Here is a 27,569-nt window from a genome sequence, read left to right as displayed (position 1 = left end):
CCTTGGCTTTATATTCAAAGACCCTCCCCCTTAAACTCAGTCCTCCAAAAAATGTAGGGTGATACTTTAAAAGAAAGGGTATATAATATATGCTTGTATCTTTAAGTAATTAATCAAGTTCAATAATTAAATTGATGAGCGAGATCATGAGGCAATCATTATAAATGTAACCATGTACAAATGTGGACTACAACATTATACATATTGATTATGAAGGCGATATAATACATCTACGAAATGTATGCCTAGAATTTAGAAAATGTCAATGTTGATTGTCATGCGTCGATAGCACATAGGTCTAACATCAGTACTAGATGTTATATAGATAGGTCCTTGGATGAGCAGTAATAATGTAGTGCGTCAGTGTAGCGGTAGCCTAGCGTGTAGTCTCTCTCTTTTGCACACGCACGCACACACACACACACACACACACACGAATCGGCACGCCCCTTTTAAATGCATATTAGACGCATTGGAAGCCCCGGGTGCAGGTAGTGTGTAGTCAGTCATCCATCGTAGGCTAGATGGTGCAGAGCATACGCAGAAATCCACTAGCAGTTGGGAAAGAAGGAAGAGTAGTACATGGTTCACCGATAAGGCGGATTACAGTTCTACCTCTAAAGATGCTCGATGTCGTCATTGTGTAGCAGCATTGCATCCCTGTCAAAAATGGACAAGCATTCGCTTGGAATATGGACTAAAGCGGTAAGAGTCACGTTATTGGTTCTTCACGGTTCAACAGATATCGACATAAGAAAATACATTTTAGGGGATGTAACATTCTATAGTTGTTAGTCGTTTGCATCTCAAGCGTCCTCTGTCCCCGCATCCCCATTTTCTAGCGTTCATCTACTCATTGGCAAACTATGGATGCATGCTTAAACTAATCACTGGAAGGACAGATCATCATGCAATGATTTTATTTTGAGCGCGCTTCACAGAGCGACTGCGTCCATACTCCATACTGGATCGATTACAATTAATTTACGTTTTAAAATCAATTGTACACTTTGGTAGCCTAACGCAATTTCGATGTGCTTAAAATGCGCATCAAATGTGTTTGAACTCTACCATCATAACCTATAAGACCATCATTAATAGTCAGCATCTGTCCTGTTCACAACCATATAGACTACCAACTCATCTGTTTTCACCGAATATAGGCTAATGCTTACTGCTGCATTTTGCGTTCTTATAGAGAGGTCAAATATCCTTAAATATAGCATTCTTCCTCCACAATAAAACCATCTGGTTCCCGCAATAGCCTGTTTCACATCTGGAATTGATAACGTGGGACCTCACAACTCGACGAATTCAAAGCATGTGCTGTCATGGTAATAACCTTATCATCCCCCAAGCACGTAGCTTTACTACACTGTTACTACACAGTAACCACGTGACTCAGGAAAAAAAAACAAGCTTCATGGGTTTCCCAACTGAGATTAACCTCCAGCTAAGCATGATGAAATGGCCTGCTCAGGTCACGTGGCGCTGGATGCTGAGACTCAATGCATGCCTTGCCTTGCAACAAGAGCAGAGTGTTATAGGTCCATAATGCATTACTGGGTGCAGTCAATGAAGCATACAACTCCAGGAGGTATGATGCCTTTTTCTTGGCTCATCACTGTTGAGTATAAATTATTCCATGTTTATGCTACAATTGAGATATCCGTTTTAAGGATAGGTTTGTAGATAAGGTGTGTAGCAGTACATCCACAGGCAGTATTGCTGTTGACTGTGAAATTATATTCGCATAAAATATGCAATATGAATAAATATACTCAATGCCATGATTAGGGATATGGAATGGATGGTCTGTGGTATTTAAGAAAGGGCCAGGCCAGCTTGCATCAACATTTTCTCTCAGCCTCATGGCAAAATGTGTGTAATAGCAGGAAATGCACTTATTTCCAAAAATAATAGTAAAAAACAAACAAAATATTAAAGTATTTTTTTGGGGGGTGGGGGAGGTCGGTGTCAGGGGGCCCCAAATGCTGTAGTCCAGCCCTGGTCTTGAGTTATTTTTGTAAAGTTTGTTAAAATTCATAAATAATATTTTGTTCATAATATGCCTAAGTGGTAGATGGTATTATTAGTCTGTTTCTCTGGACTCAAAGTGTCCCTTGAGGTTGGCATGTGAAAAATGATTGTTCTTTATGTACACTACACATTGACTAGCCATGCCCACATGAACTCACACGTGGCATGTGACAGACACACGCACGCACACACACACACACACACACACACACACCCTGCTTTTGAGTGATTCCTTATGATTCCCATATGAAACCCGAAGTGTAATCCATAGAAAAGTCCTTTGGAGGAAGGATTGTTGACACATGTTTGACATTTGTATATAAAAGCATAATTTAGAAATAATTAAAGTTGGCATATTAATGACATTTTTGCCTTACCTAGGCCTCTTTTAAGACTCCATAATGTTTCCTCTGTTGATGTTACAAAGAAAAAATTGGTGTCATAAGAAACTTTACATCTTGCTCTGTAATATGATTAGTATTTTGATTTAAATAAAACAATTTGTACATTAATTTATGAATAGGAAAATATAAACATGAATATAAACTAGAGGTCGACCGATTAATCGTAATGGCCGATTAATTAGGGCTGATTTCAAGGTTTCATAACAATCGGAAATCGGTATTTTTGGACACCGATTTTGCCGATTTTTTTATTTTATTTTTTACACCTTTATTTAATATTTTTAACTAGGCAAGTCAGTTAAAAACACATTCTTATTTTCAATGACGGCCTAGGAACGGTGGGTTAACTACCTCGTTCAGGGGCAGAACGACAGATTTTCACCTTGTCAGCTCGGGGGATTCAATCTTGCAACCTTACAGTTAACTAGTCCTTGTGCACTCCACAAGGAGACTGCCTGTTACGCGAATGCAGTAAGCCAAGGTTAGTTGCTAGCTAGCATTACACTTATCTTATAAAAACAATCAATCAATCATAATCACTAGTTAACTACACATGGTTGATGATATTACTAGATATTATCTAGCGTGTCCTGTGTTGCATATAATCTGACTGAGCATACAAGTATCTAGGTATCTGACTGAGCGGTGGTAGGCAGAAGCAGGCGCGTAAACATTCATTCAAACAGCACTTTCGTGCGTTTTGCCAGCAGCTCTTCGTTGTGTGTTAAGCATCACTCTGTTTCTGACTTCAAGCCTATCAACTCCCGAGATGAGGCTGATGTAACCGAAGTGAAATGGCTAGCTAGTTAGTGCGCGCTAATAGCGTTTCAAACGTCACTCGCTCTGAGCCTTGGAGTGGTTGTTTCCCTTGCTCTGCATGGGTAACACTGCTTCGAGGGTGGCTGTTGTCGTTGTGTTCCTGGTTCGAGCCCAGGGAGGAGCGAGGACAGGGACGGAAGCTATACTGTTACACTGGCAGTACTAAAGTGCCTATAAGAACATCCAATAGTCAAAGGTTAATGAAATACAAATGGTATAGAGAGAAATAGTCCTATAATTCCTATAATAAGTACAACCTAAAACTTCTTACCTGGGAATATTGAAGACTCGTGTTAAAAGGAACCACCAGCTTTCATATGTTCTCATGTTCTGAACAAGGAACTGAAACGTTAGCTTTCTTACATGGCACTTTTACTTTCTTCTCCAACACTTTGTTTTTCATTATTTAAACCAAATTGAACATGTTTCGTTATTTATTTGAGGCTAAATTGATTTTATATGTATTATATTAAGTTAAAATAAGTGTTCATTCAGTATTGTTGTAATTGTCATCATTACAAATACTTTTTTTTTTAAATCGGCCGATTTGTATCTGTTTTTTTGGTCCTCCAATAATTGGTATCGGTATCGGCGCTGAAAAATCATAATCGGTCGACCTCTAATATAAACTCAGCAAAAAAAGAAACGCCTCTTTTTAAGGAACCTATCTTTCAAAGATAATTCGTAAAAATCAAAATAACTTCACAGATCTTCATTGTAAAGGGTTTAAACACTGTTTCCCATGCTTGTTCAATGAACCATAAACAATTAATGAACATGCACCTGTGGAACAGTCGTTAAGACACTAACAGCTTACAGACGGTAGGCAATTAAGGTCACAGTTATGAACATTTAGGACACTAAAGAGGCCTTTCTACTGCCTGAAAAACACCAAAAGAAAGATGCCCAGGGTCCCTGCTCATCTGCGTGAACGTGCCTTAGGCATGCTGCAAGGTGGCATGAGGACTGCAGATGTGGCCAGGGCAATAAATTGCAATGCCCGTTCTGTAAGACTCCTAAGACAGCGCTACAGGGAGACAGGACGAACAGCTGATCGTCCTCGCAGTGGCAGACCACGTGTAACAACACCTGCACAGGATCAGTACATCCGAACATCATACCCGCGGGACAGGTACAGGAGGGCAACAACAACTGCCCAAATTACACCAGGAATGCACAATCCCTCCATCAGTGCTCAGACTGTCCGCAATAGGCTGAAAGAGGCTGGACTGAGGGCTTGTAGGGCAGGACCTCACCAAACATCACCGGCAACAACGTCGCCTATGGGCACAAACCCATTGTCACTGGACCAGACAGGACTGGCAAAAAGTGCTCTTCACTGACGAGTCGCGTTTTTGTCTCACTTGGGGTGATGGTCGGATTCGTGTTTATTGTTGAAGGAATGAAAGTTACACAGAGGCCTGTACTCTGGAGTGGGATCGATTTTGAGGTGGAGGGTCCATCATAGCATCATTGGACTGAGCTTGTTGCAGGCAATCTCAACGCTGTGTGTTACAGGGAAGACATCCTCCTCTCTCATGTGGTACCCTTCCTGCAGGCTCATCCTGACATGACCCTCCAGCATGACAATGCCACCAGCCATACTGCTTGTTCTGTGCATGATTTCCTGCAAGACAGGAATGTCAGTGTTCTACCATGGCCAGCGAAGAGCCCGGACCTCAATCCCATTGAGCACGTCTGGGACCTGTTGGAGTGCCATTCCACACAGACATGTCTGGGAACTTGCAGGTGCCTTGGTGGAAGAGTGGGGCAACATCTCGCAGCAAGAACTGGCAAATCTGGCTCAGTCCATGAGGAGGAGATGCAGTACAGTACTTAATGCAGCTGGTGGCCACACCAGATACTGACTGTTACTTTTGATTTTGACCCCCCTTCGTTCAGGGACACATTATTTCATTTCTGTTAGTCCCATGTCTGTGGAATTTGTTCAGTTTATGTCTCAGTTGTTGAATCTTGTTATGTTCATACAAATATTTACACATTTTAAGTTTGCTGAAAATAAACTCAGTCGACAGTGTGAGGACGTTTGTTGTTTTGCTGTGTTCATGAATATACAAATATGAAATTGTTAATTTGGCAAATTTTCCAGGCCTATCAAAGTTCTCAATACTTCTCAACTCATGACCAGTAATACATGATGTACTTTAACACCTTACAATTAACATAGGCCTAACCTCTTGGAAACCCAAGACGACCAAGTGATCTTGAACATAGCCTCACTGTACAGCTGTGATGACTTATTCATTCATTCCTTCATCCATGTTGGCCTAGATATCACTGTCTCACACATAACCCAGTACATGAAAGCCCTGATATTTCCCCCTGTAGCTGGCCATGCCTTTATGTTCAGCTCTAAGGATCATGGAGCACTGGCAATGTTTGGTTGACTGCATGGCTAAATTAAAATGGGCTTCACTCACTTGACCTACACTATCCACGTGTAGCATGTTGCTAAGTATCCATACTATTTATTTGAGTACAGCTCAGTTGCTAATGGTTAGCCGCTAGCCTGACTCACTAGGCCAGCTGAACTGCCCTGAGGGCTGGAGTATGCCATGTAATGTGTGTTTCTACAAATTGAAAAACATGGCCTTCTGTGTCCTTCGCCCCTACCCTACCGTGGCCTAATAACAATGACACATCCCCACTGTTTACAAGCTTTATCACTGGGCAAAATGTTTCCATATCAGGGGATATCTTTACATGACACATTTTTGATATTCTACAGAATACAGACCATTTCCAATGCATATTTTACATTTGTGGATTTGCACCATATCCTGACAAATTCTGAATCTAGATGTGTCTTTTAGACATATATGATATTGGGATTACTCCCAATATCGCACATGGGCATTTCCTGTGACTCATTGAATATCCTGAGATATGAGACATCCTATGTTCTCTCTTCATGTTGACGAATATTGACTGTATACATCGCATATCTTGGTTTTCTCAACACATTCAAGATATGAAGCTAGATTGATTCCAGATATGCTTCCCTTGGCTGAGGTCCATATCTGGATATTGATATGCTTTTTGATATGCTGAAAATGAGCACATGCTCAATCCATATTTTTCTTTTATGCACAAATCAGTTTTAGATTCCCATTGGATATCATACATGGTATGGGCAGATATTGACTCATTAGATATCTTGTGATAGGCCTATGTGGACATTTTATTACTGACAGTAGGCCTACATCGTATATTTTCTCAGCACATACAATGCATATTCTCTTGACTGAGGACCATATTAGGGTCTTGATATGCATTTTGGTTAGCTAAATACATTTCTGATGGTTATTTGAGTTGACGACATCGTCAGTAATTTGACCAATATGACATTCATATAATTCTTTCAGACACTAGCTATAATGTTTGTTTTCCCTCTAGATAAAGAGTGCACAAACCTCAAGCTAAAAGCATTGTAACTGGTAGCCTAGCAACAAGAGTTCCAACTGTCGTTTTTTTTTATTGGGGCGCCACAAATTAGTGTGTAAACGGTGTGTGCTCAAACTGAGGACTGGAGAAACAAAGAAGTGAGAAGCTGTTCAGAAAATACCTCACCTAACGCTAAAGTGAGATGTTTTATTTATTTTAGTAACTAGAATCAAGAAATTTAGCTAAATTGGCAAACAGCCAGTAGGGAGAGCTAGCTATCCAGACTTGTTTGGGAAGTAAAAGCTAACTGGTAGCCTAGCTAGCTAACAAATAACAAAATTGCTTTCCCTTCAGGGAAAATAATTTTTATGTGACAGCTAACATTTAATTACTGGTTAATATTGTATTACTGGTTTTTGTATTTGTATTGCTGGTTAATATAAGATAGCTAGCTTGTTCCAGTTAGTTTTCTCATCATGAATGAAGCAGGTAGATGGTTATGTGAAATGACAATATTTTCTTGCAATATCGACACAATTTGGATTCATGTTTTAGGCATTGACAGTTTGGAGTGGATCACAGACCAACACTGCCACCACGTTGGATCTGGACTGCGAGGGACCATCGCTGACGACCCAATCTGCATCCATCGTCCATAACAAACAGGGCAGACAGGGGGATTGAGGGTGTGCAACTTTTATTTTCTGTTAAATAAATTAAATACATTTTTAGCAAAGATTGGCCTACTTTTGCATCTTTACAGAAAACATGTTTTGATTGGAGCTCTGGATTTGCTATGCTGCATTTTTAAACAGAAATAGTGGTACTTTGGAAAGATTTAGATTATTTAGATTTAGATTAAATATGACGATGTTTGCCTTTCTGTGCCTTGTATAGCCTTTCTGTGCCTACTACACCATAAGAGAAACAAAGGCTCTCTATGGTCAGGGCGTGACAGTACCCAACCCTAAGGTGCGGACTCCTGCCGCAAAACCTGAAACCAAATGGGGGGGTTAGGATGGGTGACTAGTGTCGGTGGCGGCTCCGGTGCGGGTCGTAGCCCAGACCCCGGATCCGACCAGAGGAGGCCTCCGGCCCTGGAGCTGGGTTGGATGCCGTGCCTGGACTGGGTATCGGCACAGAAGAAGTCTCCGGCCATGGAGCTGGACTGGCCGCCATGCCTGGACTGGGCCCCGGCGCAGAGGAAGGCTCCCGCCTTGGAGCTGGGCTGGTCGCTGTGCCTGGATGGCACCGGCGCTGAGGAAGGCTCCGGCCATGGAACTGGACTGGCCACCGTGCCTGGACTGGGCATCTGCGCAGAGGAAGGCTCCTGCCATGGAGCGGGACTAGACGCCGTGCCTGGACTGGGCATCGGTGCAGAGGAAGGCTCCGGCCTTGGAGTTGGACTGGACGCCTTGCCTGGAAGCTCCGGACCGTTGACCGTCGCTGGAGGTTCCGGACCGTTGACCGTCGCCGGGGGGTTCCGGACCGCTGACCGTTGCCGGGAGGTTCCGGACCGCTGACCGTCGCCGGGAGGTTCCGGACCGCTGACCGTCGCCGGGAGGTTCCGGACCGTGGACCGTCGCCGAGAGGTTCCGGACCGTGGACCGTCGCCTGGAGGTTCCGGACCGTTGACCGTCGCCGGGAGGTTCCGGACCGTCGCCGGGAGGTTCTGGACCGTCACCGGAAGCTCTGGACTGTGAACCGTCGCCGAAAGCTCTGCACTGTGAAATCCGCACTGGAGGCCTAGTGCGTGGAGCCGGTACAGGTGGTACCGGACTGGTGACACGCACTTCAGGGCGAGTGCCAGGAGCAGACACAGGACGTACTGGACTGGGGATGCGCACTGGAGGCCTAGTGTGTGGAGCCGGTCCAGGTGGTACCGGACTGGTGACACGCACTTCAGGGCGAGTGCCAGGAGCAGACACAGGACGTACTGGACTGGGGATGCGCACTGGAGGCCTAGTGTGTGGAGCCGGTCCAGGTGGTACCGGACTGGTGACACACACTTCAGGGCGAGTGCCAGGAGCAGACACAGGACGTACTGGACTGGGGAGGCGCACTGGAGGCCTAGTGTGTGGAGCCGGTCCAGGTGGTACCGGACTGGTGACACGCACTTCAGGGCGAGTGCCAGGAGCAGACACAGGACATACTGGACTGGGGAGGCGCACTGGAGGCCTAGTGTGTGGAGCCGGTCCAGGTGGTACCGGACTGGTGACACGCACTTCAGGGCGAGTGCGGGAAGCTGACACAGGACGTACCGGACTGGGAAGGCGCAACCGGTGCATGAAACCGGTGCAGATGGCACTGGACTGGCGTCACGCTCTTCAGCACACCTTTACGGCAGCATTCTCATCGCTACCACCTCTCTCCGGAATCTTTCTTCAAATTCCTCCTCCGACTCCCAAACAGGCTCTGGCACTCTCTGCTGCTCGTCCGCCAGCTCTCCAAAATCTTGGGGTTGCTGTGGCCGTGGTCCCCGGTGTTGTCGCTGTCCTTCCATGCTCCTTGGCAACTCCCGCCAAGGAAGGGTCTCGTGTCCTCCCAAGTCCATAACTTCCTTACCTCATTTTCACGCTGCTTGGTCCTTTGTGGGTGGGATATTCTATCACGGTTGTCGTAAGAACGGGACCACGGCGCAACGGATGTTGAGTTCCACATATTTATTGCAAAGTGAAACAAAGAAAAAATAACTATAAATCAATAAACAACAACAACAAAACAATATCCCACAAACACAGGTGGGAAAAATAGCTACTTAAATATGATCCCCAATTAGAGACAACGATAACCAGCTGCCTCTAATTGGGAATCATACAAAACACCAACATAGAAAATATAAACTAGAACACAACATAGAAATGATAAACTAGAACACCCCCTAGTCACGCCCAGACCTACTACACCATAGAGAAACAAGGGCTCTCTATGGTCAGAGCGTGACAACTACTGAATATGGTGCAAATGTATGCTCAGATACATCACCTTCTTGTGAAGAAGGACTATGATTTTTGGCACCTGAACAGGTAAAATAATTTGGCTGGACATTTCATAATTTCGATTTAGACATATGAGGATGAATAGTACATATCATGTAAGGATTTCTGTTGAAATTATTATTTCGGGGGGAGGGGGGGGGGGGTTCAGATACTTAAATGATCAGGTAATGATACATTTCTGAAAATATGTAGATTTGTTCATGCCTAAGTGTAACGGCTTAGATATGCGCCTAGTGGCGCAGCGGTCTAAGGCACTGCATTTCAGTGCAAGAGTCATCACTATGGTTCCTGGTGTGAATTTTTGTATTTCACCTTTATTTAACCAGGTAGGCTAGTTGACAGTGCAAGAGTCATCACTATAGTTCCTGGTGTGAATTTTTTTATTTCACCTTTATTTAACCAGGTAGGCTAGTTGAGAACAAGTTCTCATTTGCAACTGCGACCTGGCCAAGATAAAGCATTCGACACATACAACAATACACATGGAATAAACAAAACATAGTCAATAATACAGTAGAACAAAATAAAACAAAAAGTCTATATACAGTGAGTGCAAATGAGGTAAGATAAGGGAGTTAAGGCAATAAATAGGCCATGGTGGTGAAGTAATTACAATATAGCAATTAAACACTGGAATGGTAGATGTGCATAAGATGGATGTGCAAGTAGAGTTACTGGGGTGCAAAGGAGCAAGATAAAAAAAAATACTGTATGGGGATGAGGTAGGTAGATAGATGGGCTGTTTACAGATGGGCTATGTACAGGTGCAGTGAGCTGCTCTGACAGCTGGTGCTTAAAGCTAGTTAGGGAGAGTCTCCAGCTTCAGAGATTTTTGCAGTTCGTTCCAGTCATTGGCAGCAGAGAACTGGAAGAAAAGCCGACCAAAGTAGGAAATGGCTTTGGGGGTGACCAAAGCCAGCAGTACCTGCTGGAGCGTGTGCTACGAGTGGGTGCTGCTATGGTGACCAGTGAGCTAAGATAAGGCGGGGCTTTACCTAGCAGAGACTTGTAGATAACCTGTAGCCAGTGGGTTTGGCGACGAGTATGAAGCGAGGGCCAACCAACGAGAGCGTACAGGTCGCAATGGTGGGTAGTGTATGGGGCTTTGGTGACAAAACAGATGGCACTGTGATAGACTGCATCCAGTTTGTTGAGTAGAGTGTTGGAGGCTATTTTATAGATGACATCACCGAAGTCGAGGATTGGTAGGATGGTCAGTTTTACGAGGGTATGTTTGACAGCATGAGTGAAGGATGCTTTGTTGCGATATAGGAAGCCAATTCTAGATTTCATTTTGGATTGGAGATGCTTAATGTGAGTCTGGAAGGAGAGTTTACAGTCTAACCAGACACCTAGGTATTTGTAGTTGTCCACGTATTCTAAGTCAGAGCCGTCCAGAGTAGTTATGCTGGACGGATGAGCAGGTGCGGGCAGTGATCGGTTGAATAGCATGAATCCAGGCTGTATCACATCCGGCCGTGATTGGAAGTCGGTGCACAATTGGCACAGTGTTGTCCAGGTTTGGCTGGGGTAGGCCGTCATTGTGAATTAGAATTAGTTCTTAACTGACTTGCCTAGTGAAATAAAGGTTAAATTTAAAAAAATATCAGCAAACCTACAGGATGGTTGCTCTCCAGGAACAGGGTTGGAGAGCCCTGATGTAGAACCATCATAAAATACATGTGAATATTTTCTATCAATCTTTCAAATGTGTCAGCCTTTATGGATTCACAGAAGATATTTATACAGTATAAGCATGGCTCTGTAGCACCAAACAGATGCTAGACATTCAGATTGACAAATAAACAAACGTTCTTTGGGATTTCTAAAACACAAGAGTGTACACTATGTAATGCTAACTCAACAACAATGTTAAATGGTACAAGTAACATACAAAACCAATTCTATGAACACTAGTTCAGTGTGTCCGAGTGTGTCTCAGCTGTAGAGACACAAGCGCAGAGAACTGTAGCTACAGATTGTTACACCAGATAATGTGATTTACCCAAAGATTTTTGCAGACATCTTGTCTATTTCATGTCTTCTTTCATTGATCGAGACAGGTGGGTGTCCACCCCAAAGGGCTGCATGTCATGATGACAGAGGCCTGTCTTGATCAATGAGTGAGAAGTGTTGAAATAGACATGATAGCGGCACACATGTTATTGGATTACTTTATGGAGCAAAAAATGTATTTTCATAATGGAGAATTTTCTAAATTCTAACTGACCCCCTGCAGCTGGTCACATACATTTTATGAGACTCCTGTTTCCCCAAACTGAGGCCAACGTTAAATCACATTATCTGGTGTAACAATCTGTAGCTAAGAGAACTGGTGATCAGCAGATGATGGGAGAGGTGGTCATGATGAAATTGCCATTCCAAAGAAACATACAGTAAGTTCAGGGAATACTTGTAAAGCTGTGGGAGGAGTGTTATGATCAAGCTGCCATTCAGCTCCTCATGAGTCACCTGCTTGAAAAATTGAGCATAATGTCTAATCCCTCGAGAGGGATACAGTTCACAGGAAACAGTTATGCTACAATGACACACCCAGTTAAAGGAATTATGTTTCTGTATCTAGAATCCACTCCAGGAAGATGCCCAGGCACCACACGGTATTGTCTGTTAGACAAAAAACAAAACAAATTATACTCTATTATACAGTTTGGACAACAGTTTAACCATGCCAGCATAATGTCAACCTCAGGGTAGACTAGTTGAACATGCATACATGTGCACACACACAGAGATTACATGTACAACAATATCTAGACTAATAGAAAGAGACAGGGCATAACCCTCAACCTTTGCACAGTGACCAGACCGTACAAATTAGCTTAGGTAGGTAGGCAGACAGTATCTACCTACAGCTATGTCTATCAGGCATGCTTAGGCAATGATTTTTAAAGTAATACCAACTACAATTTTAGAGGTTTATAACTGTAAATTGTTGTATTATTGTTTCTCCTCACTGTTTGCTAGTAAACTTAGCTAGTTTGCTGGATATGCAATAATTGTTATTTACATCTGTTTGGAATCGTATCTTGCGTCATGCCTATAATTTTGTGATTGAAATCATAATCATAACCAATGTCAACCCTTGACAATTGTGCTACATAGCTAGCTAGTAAATTATTTAAAGTTGCTGATGTGAAATGTTTGCTAAAAAGTTACAAATGCGAGGTGTGGCGCATTTGTTAGCAGGCGCCAGGCTAATTAGCTAGCCAACTCCAGTCATGTGCTATTGTTTGCTGGTAAACCTAGTTTAGTTGGCTGATTGTAATGCTGTAGCTTGCTGTTTGGTAGTTAGCCATATCTATGACTAAAAAGAGAAGAGGTTTTACAATCAAGATACAAAATATGTATTTTTAGTCATAGATATGGCTACCGGTAGTTGTTTAGCTAGCTAACTTAGCACTCTAGCTAGCTACAAGCTGTCTGAATTATTTGATTTTCCCCCACTGTAACACAGCAGTATATTAGCCAGCAATAGACAATATGGGTTTTAGTAGATAAACTAAAGTTAGCTATGTGGCTTTCAGGAAAAAATAAATTACTTAGCTAGGCACCGTATTTCTCATCTGCCCTCTTGGTGCTGGCATCGGCTGTAGCTGAGCTTCAAATGTAAGCTAAATTCAAGTCTTTGTTTCGATTCCTCTTAGCTAAGAGATGCTTAATCATCAAATTTATGTTAATGAGAGGAATCACTTGAAGCCATTGCAACTGGTCAGTTCTTTCAGTTTTGCTCAAATTATTGTTGTTAGTGTCCACCTTTTAAATAAAGGCCGTCTTGGGGGAGGGACGGGGGCCAGAGAACCGAAGACCTCCCAACACAAGCTGTAGCCTTTCAGAGACTGGAAAAAATATGTCTGCTTGTATATTTAGCAATGAATCCACCGATAGGAACATCGCTGAAAGAAGTCCAATGGCTCTATCGAACAAGGACAACATATCTACACCCACAAAAAATGTATAGTCCGATCCGTGTAACATAGAGCCTTCGCGAAATGCCACAAAGCAGGACTACATGTATTTTTAGATCTCGTCCCCCCCCTTCAATACACCGGAAGCCGTCATAGGGTGTATCATTCAGCACGCGAAGCCCTGACCTGCCTTCCTTCAGGGCAAATATATGTGAAACACATCTCACTGTCCTAGAAATGCCTCAGATATGATGACAACAAGCCCAGATTCCCCCAGGGTGAAATTCCCCTTGAAGTGTAGTTATGGATATCTGAACTCCAAACATTTTGTGCAACATTTAATAACTGAACAAACTGATTTGAGGTATTTTGAACATACATAAAATGACACATATGCCAATAAAAGGCACATCTGGAATGTACAGTGCATTCAGAAAGTATTCAGACCCCTTGACTTTTTCCAGATTTTGTTACATTACAGCCTTATTAAATAAAAACATTTCCCTCATCAATCTACACACAATAGCCCATAATGACAAAGCGAAAACAGGTTTTTAGAAATGTTTGCAAATGTAAAAAATGGAGAGAAAAAAAATGAAGTATCACATTTACGTAAGTATTCAGACCCTTCACTCAGTATTTTGTTGAAGCACCTTTGGCATCGATTACAGCCTCGAGTCTTCTTGGGTATGACGCTACAAGCTTGTCACACCTACAAGATTGATTAAGGGGAAAGCTTGTAGATTGATAAAGGGGGAAAAAAACAATTTAATCAATTTAATAATAAGGCAATAATGTAACAAAATGTGGAAAAAGTCAATGGGTCTGAATACTTTCCGAATGCACTGTATAATTCTGAACTCCTTTCGAGGACAAATCCATTGACGCAGTCAGCATGAGCGATCACTAGGACCACCAGATGTAAAACTGATGCATTGCACCTTTGAGGATGGGAAACACTGGAACAGAAGCGTGGCTGAGGCCGCCACACGCTTTGGAAGAAAAACTATGTGGTGGTTAAAGTAAGAAGATGATTGGATCATGAGCTTGCCAACCTATACAGATGGAGAGAATATGAGATTACGTCAAGGTTGCGCCCATTAATATGTTGTCCCTTTGTAAGAGATTTACCATTTGTATACCCCCCCACACATAGCTTCCACTGTAGTACACAGCATGACAGCTTGTGCTGTCCAGCTCTCACAGATAGAAAGGCTGAAACACACTTGTATTGTTGGGCTGCAGAATAAACAGCTACATATCTGGATTATCACTCCTAACATATAAAAAAATGTATTATCACTTGACTATAAAGAAGGTCCAAGCCTTAAATTGGCCATTGAAATCCTTTCAATGGATATACCATACATTGCCACAATATGACAAACCTGGCAACATAGTGATATTCTGTAACGAAGAACCCGGTTTTGGTGCTATTGATTTTACAATGAAGTGTGGTCCAATCTCAATATCTGACTGTTCTATTTATACAGTTTCAGTGTTTCCTCAACCACTCTGTTGCAACTTGCCATCCACCTAAAAGAGATGTTTCATTGGTGTGTCTTTGCGCCCCGCCTGGAAAGCAATGTTAGGGGAAAGACTGGAGTGGCGTTGGGTGCCTTTGCTCGGCGTTTTTAGTGGGTTTGTTTAGATGACTTCATGCAGTACCCGGGGCCTCTGGCTGGATTAGACAGATTAGAAAGTGGAGGGGTGGATTGAGTGACAGGACAAATATTGGGATGGGACGAGCCTCCGACAGGGCAGATAGAATGCTGTCAGAGAGTCTGATTGCGATGGAATTAACGAAAACGGTTAGGGGCTGTGAAAATGGGGCAACTGGGGAATGAGATGGGGGATAGATAAAGAGAGAAAGAGGGGGCAGAGAAAGACAGGGATATGGTGATGGAAAGAGAGTGAAAGAGAGAGAGGCCTTTGGCAATGCATGGTAAACTGGACTGCTAGGCCACGAATGGCGTCCCAACAGAACCTTTCGTAGAAATACCATCCAGTGTGTCCTCTGCATGCTTAGCTCCAAACTCAACGTTGATCACTCATTCTCATCTGTTGTTACCCAGCCAGCGGTGACACAAAGCTGTAGCTTTTGTGATGAAGACAAGACAGGCATTTGCTAATAGAGGTCTCAGAGTATCAAGACGAAGAGGTGATGAATGCGTTGCATTGCTGTTCTGACGCATTCATTCACTAACAAAGGTGATAAGGGGGTTGAGGTTGATGTACTGCTTATAATAGAGCATCTCTACTCCAAGCTAAAAGTTCTCTATCAAGAGATCTCTATGTGGGTGATTCTCATGAAACACAAAACATGTTGTAGTTTGTCCATAAATCACAAAAATTGTATACCAGTTGAAGTTTACGTTAAACTATAATATTTATTATAATCAAACACAGTTTCTGTGGACATGTATGTCATTAACGTAATACTTTTTCAAGTTCCTGTAAAAACCAATCAGTTTTAAATAAAGTTTTATTTACCCACGATGCATCGTCTAGTGGAGTAGTGGAAGCTAAGTTAGTTTATTCATTTATATGCCTTCAGAATTAGGTTATTATTCTCAAACACCCCCTCACCCCACTTGGCTTCTCATTACTGAAATGGCTAAAAGAGCTCAGATTTGGAAGAAAAAACGTCTGATTTCATTTTAATAGAATTTCATTTTAAATATTTATATTTTCAGTTATGTTTAACTCAGGCCTTTTCATTAGGGGAGCAATGTTAAAAAATATAAAACATTTATTTGTTTTTAACTGTTTTGGACTGTTACATTAATGAACATTTTGGGGAAATTGTGATAAAATTCATAATATTGGATCATTAATAATATATCATCTAAAAAAAAAAGACTTCAGAATGATAGTAGCCTTGCATGTTTGGGGGGGGGGGGGGGGCAGCAGATGTCTTTTCGATTACAAATCATGCTACACCAATACACTTAAGAGTGACTGCCCCTGGACAGCTGTAGCAGTTAAGTGACATATTAAGCTCTAGTGATTGAACATTTCCCCTATCCTATATATGAGCCTAGCTCTTCTAAAACTGTTTCGTGATCGAGTGATACCTTTTCAGAAAGGCTCTCTCTGCTCCTCAGCAAGCAGTTTGTCCACTCTGTATGTGGACTACAGTCAATGTAACATCATGTGTTGTAATATTGCATGTGAGATGGCTAAGCAGAATGACAACCAGCTGGAAGATGTTACACATCAAGACAGAAGTACTTCTCCAACTCACAACTTGACAAGACAGTCATACTGTAGCTGTGAAGGGCCAAGCTCATTGACATTACATGAGGCCAGGAGGGACTATTCTTGAGGGCACGATGTCACAGAAAGATCCTATAGAGAAATACATGGTGTAGAACAGACATGGTTCACTGTCATTTAGAATGAAGAAGTGCCTCACCTCCATACATTAGCCTATATTCAGATCTGCATAATTCTCTGCACACCTGCTAGAGAAGCTGCAGGTGCAAAGAAGTGACAGTGGAAAAGGAATACTCCACACTACACTACATCTTGCGGCGTTACCATGGTCAGAAGCTCAGACTCTCAGGAGTTTTGATGAAAGCCACTGAATGAAAAACATGTCTCATTACAGTCTGTATAATGTTGGAGGGAGATTTCCTTTTCCCAGTATCTGCAAAGCTCTGGAAAGTTGTACGCCACTGAAAAAGCCCCAGGTGTTATTAGGTAAACAAAGGTTTAGTTGTGTTGTTACTCTGATGTGGCTCAGTTGGTAGCACATGGTACTTGTAAATGCCAAGGTTGTGGGTTCAATTCCCACAGGGGACAATGTATGTACTGTAAAGTGTCTGCTAATGTGCATTTGATAATGTTGTGTGTGGTGAAGAAGTCCCAGGTGGTCCCCTGAGTCAGGCTAGAGGTCAGATGAGGTTTAGGGTGTGGTGTTAGAGGGAGGTGTGGAGTGGCTGTGATTGGTCACCAGGCAGATCAGCATGGCCAGATGGTCCTATGAAAGATCTGACAGGAGGGAGCCAATAATAGGAGGACATTGGAGAGGCACTTATCAGCCTTCCACTGATGGGACTCCAATAGTGTCCTCACAAAACATCCCGTTGCACCACTCACTTGTTTTTTTGCTTCTTTCAAACAATTCCCACAAAATAGAATTGCATAGAATTGCAAATTCCCATACGACGAGGAAGTACTGCTAGTCCTTATTGTGCCCGCACTGTTTTGTACACAGTGAAGGTCCAGGTCATCGCACGTATATAGATAGACAGTATGTTGTAATTGTGAGCAGGGCTTGGGTTCTATATGCCATTCACAAGGTTGGCCATTGTGCTATCTTACAAATGGGCGGGTTACACAGGAATTGCTGGAGAGCCAGGTCTTTCATGGAGCTGACCTATTACTTTGACACTCAGCTCATTTGGCAGAAAGAGGTTAGACAGTATGCAAGGCTGCATATGATTTAATAGGCAACACAGTGGCACCAGACAGAAACATGTGGATGAGGAAGTGATGATGGAGGCTTTTATGATCCTACAATTAGCTATCCGCTGCTATCTCACCATTGTCATAGTAAGTAGTCAGTGCCGCCCACTTCTAGCGTTTTTTTGCAGTGTTAAAATTAATTACCTGCAATTCTACACATTTTGCCATGGTGTGCAAAGACAATGTTGCACATTTTCTAGGGGAGAACATTTTTCCTTTAAAAAAAGCACAGTTTGCCTTCGACTTATGCCATGTTCATATGATATCTGTGTGCAAGTGACTAACAAAATCAATGGGGGCCCCCTGCAGGTCAGGGACCCTGAACACATGCCCTGCATGCCTGATCGGTAATTTGGTGATAATTAGGCCAAGGTTTAGATAGCTGGCTAGACTAACTTATTATATATATTTTTTTGACATAGCTAGTTGAGTGACTGACATAACAAGTGGGAAACTGCTGATGCACTACCACATTTCAAAATGGCACCTTGTGTATTCAACTTTTGTAATTCAACAGTTCCCCCTCCAAAAGGGGGGGGGGGTCGTGGCCCTACGCACAGCGCAATGTCTACTATAGGAAGAGGCAGCTCTGTAAGTAACTGCCAAGTGGTGGGGTTGACTTTGTTTGGAAATTTTTTCGAGGTTAAGTTTCTTACATTCTGTTCTCATATTCATGAAAGCACAGCTGACGTCTTGTTCAAAATGCAGGCTGCTTAAGTCTAAATTTGGCCAAGATACAGTATATGAAAATATTTGTATCTTTAAAATTGGGGGGGGAGTTGCTACAATGCGTGTCACTCATACCACTTTATCTTTCCAGATCTGTTACACAGCTCATCAGTGTCTATTAGATTTTAATGAATGGTTTAACACAGAAACAGGTGAAGGCCGTAATACTATGGTTGGCAGGGGAAATGCTTAGGGAAACTGAATGCTCCAAGTGCACTAGTCTTTAAGTGTTACACATTCAGATGGATAAGGGGCTTTCAGTGGAGCCATTGATTTGACTCCCTGGCTTTGAATCGTAACGACCATTGCCTTTCAACAGGAACGTGATGCCTCTTGGTGACTTAAGTGCTTCTAGTGTCTTCACATACTGTAGTAGCACACAGCTGGGTTCAGCAAGTTGTAGAAGAGACCATTTAAACCTAGTCCTTAGCGCGTCCATTCTGGTCTGTATTTTCAGCTGGCGTTAATGAGGCGCAAGTGTCAAGCGCACGTTAGTTTGCATTTTCGACCAATTAAAGACAGCGATCTGCTATTTTCAAAAAGTTGCGCAAGGATTGGTAATTTACCTGTCTTATCGTTTGTTGCTTGTTTGTTCTCCTCAGACCTGAGGAGGGTTGAAACTATTTGAGGTGTGTCCTTAAGAACATTTTGAATTTTGACATCGGTAACGCAGCTTAACCAGTCTAGACACACACTGCCCATATGCACATGGCATAATATGCTTTTGGTGCTTGTATTATTCCTATTTAGAAACTGCTGCCTTTAGCCCAGGCCTACTATAATGAAGGCTGGTTCAACAGCAATGGCTAGTGTCTTTTTTTATCCTGGTCATGTTATAATATCATTACATTTCACATGTATTTATTGTTGTAAAAAAATAAATATAAGATTGCTTGTTTTAATTTATTACAACCAAACATATTAGAATGATTCACCTTGGTTTTATGGTGACGACGTCCGTGGCACGTGTACAGATCAACTTCTGGAGTTGTGTGAATGGGATCTGATCTGTAAAATGGTTGTGATTATGTTCTTGAAACATATTTGGGAGCAGTACAACAGAGTGGACATTCTCCCTTTCTCTTTATATTGGATCCTTGTCCAGCTACTGTGACATGTTTGGATGTGCTTAAAACCCTCCATCGTCTGTGTTGTTTGAATATCAAATGCCCACATGGAGAAATGATGGTGCCTGTAACAAACCATAACGGCCTGACATTGGAATTGGAGTTGATTCCAAGGCAATACATAAAAGACCGTAAATACACAACTTGAAGCAACCACATATTTTCCCATGAAGCACGTTCTGATTGGCCAACTTGTTTATTTATCAAAACTAAGCACTTTTGCACCAATGCCAGCAAGTCCACCGATAATTGTGGTTGTGAAAATAGGCCAAATATTTCTGACACAGCGAATGTCCACTCGAACCTATAGCTCTACCACTAACGCTTAGATTGACCATTGTGTTAGGTTTGTTAAAATAGAGCCCTCTGTGACAATGCATAGGCCTATTTCTCCTTCCATGTGCTGAATGACGTGAACATCTGACGAGTTCGCTTTACACACCACTGCTTGTTCACCAAAGTGACATCACTGCATTTCTTACCAAAGCTCGTTGTTTTACGCGGTCCCTCAAGATTGAGAGACAAGGCTCTTATTCATATCTTCGCTGTTTAGTTTGTTTGTTAGCTTGTTTTTCAAAATGTTTGTGTCACATGCTATATGGGGACAATACTGTATAAAGAACCTGCCTGCATGAGCTTGGTACAGACATGGTGGCAATGCGGGTGCATTTTAATGTATCCATATGGCATTGAATACATTTTCAGCAGCAGACCACTTAGTTCTCTCTCCCAAAATAGCATTTTGGAACGACCAGGTTTGTTGTAATAATTGGCAAATAGGGACGGTGCACATGCCAGATCAGCGTAGCGATTGTATGAGCCATGTAAGGAATTTTGCTCATGAATGAACTGCACAGCCAGGAAGAATCTTAGCTGAATAATTCATGTCCATCTGCGCAGGCAGAAGTATGGGCAGGTAGGCTCAGCTGGCACCTGCAACCATTCACACACATTCACACGATTACGATCAGATGTGAAGACCCCAATAAAGCATAGTGCCGTGGAAGAGAAAGGTGGATGGAGAGGCCCAGTAGTGCTATGATAGAGTAGTAATAGAATGGCTAGACCTTAAAGGGATACATCGGGATTTTGGCAATGAAGCCCTTTATTTAGTTCCCCAGAGTCAGATGAACTCATGGATACGATTGTTATGTCTCTGTATCCAGTATGAAGGAAGTTAAACGTCGTTTCGCGAGCCAATGTTAACTAGCGCTAGCAAAATGACTGTAAGTCTATGGTATCTACTAGCATGCTAGCAGTTACCATAGGCTTCCAGTCATTGCACTAACGCTAGTTATCTCCTTCCTGGAGGGGTCCGGGGGTAGAATCTGAGGAAGATATGTAACTTGTTGTAACTTGTCACTGATGTTAAAAGCGAGTCTTAGCAGAAACGAAAACATTTTTTTAAATAATAACTGCAGTGGTGGCAACTAATTTAGTGGAAACACTGACGTCACTACTAATACTATTACAGTGCATTTCTCTGTCCTTGCCAACTGTGTGTCTCTGTCATTCACTTTTATGTTCCAGTTGTGCTGAGCCATTTAAAACAGGGCGAGATAATCCTGTTACGAGAGATGAGAATGCATCTCCCTTCCCACGTTGGCACGTATACATGCAGCCGTATTCATGAAAGATCACGTGGGGATTCCGTTGTGGATCGGTGTGATGTATATAGGGTTGTTTTTAGATATCTCTTTGCAGAGGTTGAGGCTGTGGGCCACATGATGGTCACGTGATCTTGAGGGATCATGAGAAGCCGCCAAGTGAGACACACCACGGAACGGATTAACATAATCCTGTGGGGAACGTGTGTGATGCTTGATGGTCCTCATTTACATATCCCTGAGGTCGGACCAGAAACACAAAACAATACGAGCTTCTTGTTCCTCACACTTGAGCGTGTTTTTAATGAATGCTGAAAACAGTTAACCCTTAAAGGATAAAAAGAAGGGGGGGGGGCTTGGTTTTAACCTCCCTCTCTTGTAGACAGAGGACAGCGAATTTAATCCAGTTTTCTTTTTCCTCTTGTGTGTCACAGGAACACAGTTGCAGCTTGTGGTTTGGCTGAAGGCATTAATAGGAGGTACATGACAAGTACTGTATATGACAAGTATTGTCTTATTTAACATTTAGCCATCAACTTCTATAAGCCTTTCTATAAGTCTTCACCTTACATCAAGCATTAATGCTTTTAGCCATAGGTGTATCATGTGTATCATAGTGTGTCATGCTTTTTGATGTGCCAGCAAGGCGTTTCAGGTATATCTACATGCTGTCTCTCAATCAACTTGCACATTATACCACAACAATCGTGTGCCCTTTAGGTAGAATAATGCACCTTGGTTTGCAAGTAGCAGCGGTAACCGTTTCTGGTTCTCTTACCTGGGGCCCCATAGGAGTCACAGAGCTGGTGTTGTTGCGGTGTTGCTACGTTGCAGGTGCCCATATGAACGTACAGTACATTTTTCACTGCATATCTGTCTAGACTGAGGAAATGGATTTAGCACCAAGCTGTGGGAACACCTGTATTTACTCATGCCCTAATATAACTAAACCCCCATTGACTGGGAGCAAAGGTTATCTGTAGGTCAAATCCTTAAAACATGCTATGCTTCCAAGTATTTAATTAAATCATAAATCCATTATCTTTGTCTGTTGTCAGATAGATTAGGTATGTTAGTGAGCTCAGTACTATTTCAGGCGTTTGTAAATCGATGGTGTTCTTGCATTTTGGTGTACTCTTGATGTCATGGTTGTTGTCGTTAGTAAATGAGATTGTTGTTCCGTCTCTGGCAGTGTTGGCAGCTTGGTCCCTTGACATTTATCTAAGACGAGATGAAGTGAAAAGCCTCAAGAGAAACTATTTTGAGCCTTGAATCCATTTCTTGCTGTTCTGCTGTCAACTGTGATAAGAACAAGTAGTTGAGAAAAGTGTTTTAATGAAGTTGTGCAAATGGAACATTTAGTGAGAGAAGTTACATATTTTGAAATGGAGTATTTTCAGTTTAGGAATATACAGCAGTTTATATTAATTTGGGGATCCGATAAAAGTTTATAAAACAATCTACATTTATACACAAAATATGAATACTTTATGATAATGGAAAAACAGTTGCAGATGTAACACATTGATACCATTAATGTTCCATCCACACGGCTTTGATATTAGTAATTACGTAGTCATTACAGGCCTGTTATGAATCAAACCTACTATGCAATACTCAAACAACATTAAGATTAAAATGCATAAAGAAATGTTTACTAACCCTCTTATTATTTATGTCTATGGGGTTTTAACTGCCATTCTATTTACAAACATCCGTAACTCAGTCCTTAACTCAGTCCTTAACTCATCCGTAACTAATCCTTAACTCATCCGTAACTCATCCGTAACTCATCCTTAACTCATCCTTAACTCATCCTTAACTCATCCGCAACTCATCCGCAACTCATCCTTAACGCATCCGTAACTCATCCGTAACTCATTCGTAACTCATCCGTAACTCATCCGTAACTCATCCGTAACTCATCCGTAACTCATCCGTAACTCACCCTTAACTCATCCGTAACTCATCCGTAACTCATCCGTAACTCATTTCATCTTATTTGGGGATTTGACAGAATTATTTACGCTGGTTTATTTAGTGTGAAGCTTGTGTGGGTGTGTGTTAGCGTAAACAAGGACCAGTTAGATAGACAGTGTTGACTGCTTGCTAGAGCTCTAATCGGTCTATCTATGGGGATCAGGATTAAGATAGCTCTGTGTGCTTCTCCTGTACACCATGGGCAAAAAGTGTTGAGTAATGTTTTATTTTAACCTTAGGGCTAGATGCAGTGTCAACAGCAAATGCATGTTGATCGAGAATATTTTTGATTTACCAGTTTCAATCTGTGGTAATTCCAGTTCTTTGTCTATGTGAGTGTACTATATAATGGTCCCACGTTTTACGTCAAGCTCTTCACCCTCTACTCTGACAATCATCCTTTATGAATTTGTATATATTTAATACATGTGATGCATATCACATTGCACACATGAACAAGAATTTTGCTTACACATGTTTCTTTATTTTTACCTCTGCAGGGAACGTCAACCTTAAACCAACTTGATGGGGGAAACTAGGAGAGTCCCTTTAAGATGACACGCACAGACCCGCCTGACATACTGGTATCGACTGTGTATAAAGATATAAAAGTGTTCCCTGTTTCTTCGCACTCCAAGTCCTCCCAACCCCCCGAACAATGTGATTCCCCAAACCGAAGCACACTGGACAACAATCAGGATAACAAGAGGCACTGCCGTACCTTTGACTACAAGTCACTGGAGTACCCTAAACACCACACATTCTCAATGGAGCACCCGTACAGGAGGGCTGACAGGCATGCTGCTAATCCAGACATGGCCTGGAATGCCTTGGGCCGCCAGCAGGGATACCGCTTTTCTGCACCGGACATTTTCAACCACAGACTGACCCCTCAGCCATTGGTCTCAGACATGGCTAGTGAGGTGGTTGCTCCAGTGCAAAGGAAAAGGACCAGGTCAAAAAGTGCCCCCAGAGTCCAAACTAACCTTACCCCTGTGTCCTTTGAGGAGTCCCCTTCCATGGGGAGGAGGGGTAGGGAGGCCCGGAGGGCACCTAGGGACCCTAACTGGAGACCAGAGGTGTCACCACGTAGGGAGTGCTCCTACGCAGCAACCAGGGCACTAATGCATGAGGTGCATCCCATCAAGCTCCAGCCACAGAGGAGTGATGCTAGCCGATATTCACCCCACTATGTTGCTGAGCATGTAGAAGAGGGAGGAGGGCCTGACAAGCCAGCCACCAGCCCTCACGTCAGGTGTCGGGTGGACATCAAACCAGATGTGGCTGTCTTGCAAAATGCTGGACGGAAGCCTGCTACACCCAGAGTTGACATACCTTGGCAGAGGTACCCTAGTGGAGGAAGCAGGAGCCTGACAGTACCTCGCCATTTCACCTTCTCAAGGACCTCAACTCCCACTGACTCTTTTGGTGGTGAGTATGGGCAGGCATACCAGTATTCCCGCAGCATGCCAAATAGTTACATTCAGCCCATGGAGATGCCTCTGCAAAGAATGCCTTCCCCAGGTGATTATTATGGCAGGGAACGCAGGGCTCATTCCAGCCCCAATGTGCCAACCAAATTATTTTATGCAGACGACCCTGGGAGGTATGTGGCCACAGCCCCTCCCCAACCTAGGACTTACTATCAGGATGATCGCTATAGTATGCCAAGCCAAAACCTCACTCCCAAAATGCAGTATGTACAGGATCCAAGGACCCGCGTGGTGCATACTGTACCAGCCCGATCCTATTACACGGAGGTAGAATCTTACCCATACCCAGTTCAAGCTGCATATCCGAAAGCCTATGCAGCAAGTGAACCAGGGCCATATATCATTCAAACCCCGCCGGCAAGAACATTCTATGGAGATGATCTAAGGACTTATCAAATTCAGTCTGTTCCCCCGCGGATATATTACGCGAATGAGATGTATACACCTTCACAGGAGCATCACATTCCAGCAAGGGCATATTATACAGAGGGACGTCGACATGCGCGAGTCGTCCAGCCTCAACCAGATGACTGGTACGGCTCTGAGGTGTCTGGTTATTCCACCCATCACCCTGCCTCGTATGGCTCTCAGGTCACCCCGACCAGAGCTGTTAGGCAAGAGCCAGCGCTAACACCATGGTATGCTAACCCGTGCATTGAGCCACCACGAATCGGCACCGATTCCAAACCTTACTCGAGGTCTTGGGATAATATCCTCAACTCCCGTGTGGAGAGGGAGCAGCCTATTCCAGTTCAGCGGGGTCGGAGTTATGAGAATCTTATTGCCCAAGCAAAGCGCACTGCGTCCGAAGATGACAGACCACAGCCAGTAGTTGTCAACCTTTCCAGTTCACCGAGACGTTATGCAGCCTTGTCTTTGTCTGATAACTCTCTAATTGACAAAAGCCCAACATCGGAGTCAGGGAAGACCACTTCTAGTAAGCTCTGGTTCGTCGCCCCTGAGATCACCATCACTGATAATGACATTCGACCAGGCAACCTTAACAAATTTGAGGCACGAAGAGCCAGCTGGGATGTGCTGCACTCTAAAAGTGCTGTGGTTCCAGAAGCTTCTCAGCCAGACACTATGTCCTGCTCTGTGGACTCTACCAAAGAAAAGACGCACAACAGCGCCTCTCTACAGCAAAGCCTGGAGCAACTTGATGAGCTTCTAGCTGATCTCGTTACTGACTACAAACCCCCTGCCACTAGGAGGCCAAGTGAGGATTTGCTGGACCAACTCAAGAAGCTGATCGATGAAGAAGAAGCAGCATCTCTGTCCAGAAAAGGTTCAAAGGCAGGGTCAGAGGAACCACCCCTGGACAAGCAACCCACCTCTATTAGAATGAACCCTGACGCCCTTCGAGATATGGACTGCAGCAGTGATGCCCTGAGGAGTGGAGACGAGTGCTCCCCAGACCAGAGCCCAGACGAGGACGACAGCATGATGTGCTCAAACAACAAATGCCGACGGACAGAGACCCTATTCAATGCTTGCCTCTACTTCAAATCCTGCCACAGCTGCTACACTTACTACTGCTCCCGCAACTGCCGCCGGGAGGACTGGGACATTCACAAAGAGAGTTGCCTGTATGGCCGAATCGGCAGCGTGTGCCGCCATATCATCAAGCACTGCCGGGAGACTGTCGAGGTCCACAAAGCCTTCTCGCGCATTGCCAAAGTTGGCTTCCTTTCCCGGGGAAGGGGAGTGCTCTTCCTGGGATTCCCAAACCCAGGGCTGTCCGGTAACTTCCTACAGTACGGCCTGGAGAGCCTCCAGATGTCCCCGACTTACCTGTCTCTACGGGAGCTGGACGGCTTCAAGGACAACCTGGGGGAGTATTGCAAGGAGCTCCAGGAGGCAGGCAAGGACTATGACCCAAACGAATGTTTCCTCTTGAATGTATCCATTGCCGTTGGCGAACAAATGCCTGAAGGACCTTCACCAAGGAATCAAGCCCCAACTGTCAGAAAATATGCCAAGGTGGCGCTCGCCTCCTACAGCCCGGAGAAGAGTAAGGTTCTTAAGAAAGAGAGGGATATGGAGACGTTGATCCTCACGCCACCCCCTGGAATGGCTGACATCGACAATGAGGGAGAGGAGGGCAGGAAGGCCAGGGAGATCTGCTTCATCAACATCCAGCGGGAGCTGCGAATTCGAGGAGTTTTTCTACGCCACGAATATCCAAAGGTATACCAGCAGCTCTGCGAGTTTGTGGAAAGTAACAGGAGGTTCACCCCCACAACCATCTACCCCATTGACAAGAGGACTGGTAAGCAGTTCATGTGCATGATCATGGCTGCTTCTGAGCCCAGAACACTGGACTGGGTAGGCACCCCCCATCTCCTCGATGACATTATTTAAGTGCACCTTTGGTTGTACATATATATGTATAGAAATACATATATATTGTTATACATATCTATATATCAAGCCTATTTATTATAAATGTTTGTAGATATGTATTTTACTATTGAAAAGAGATATATTCATGTCTGTGTGGTCAGTATTATTCATTCTTGGAATATTGCCTGTCAGATGCGGATATGAGTACAATCGGCTCCATT

General features: G+C 43.4%; 1 protein-coding gene across 1 annotated transcript; it reads left to right on the top strand.

Annotated features, from left to right (window-relative positions):
- The first annotated feature begins 547 nt into the window (after nt 1–547).
- LOC139409844 (apical junction component 1 homolog) lies at nt 548–27,569 on the top strand. Its single transcript, XM_071155230.1, has 2 exons — nt 548–705; nt 24,010–27,569. The coding sequence occupies exon 2, from the start codon at nt 24,064–24,066 to the stop codon at nt 27,364–27,366; it is 3,303 nt and encodes a 1,100-aa protein (XP_071011331.1). The 5' UTR covers nt 548–705; nt 24,010–24,063; the 3' UTR covers nt 27,367–27,569.

Source organism: Oncorhynchus clarkii, chromosome 5 (genome assembly GCF_045791955.1).
Source record: "Oncorhynchus clarkii lewisi isolate Uvic-CL-2024 chromosome 5, UVic_Ocla_1.0, whole genome shotgun sequence".
NCBI classification, from domain to species: Eukaryota; Metazoa; Chordata; class Actinopteri; order Salmoniformes; family Salmonidae; genus Oncorhynchus; species Oncorhynchus clarkii.
This window is presented reverse-complemented; position numbering and strand designations above follow the sequence as displayed.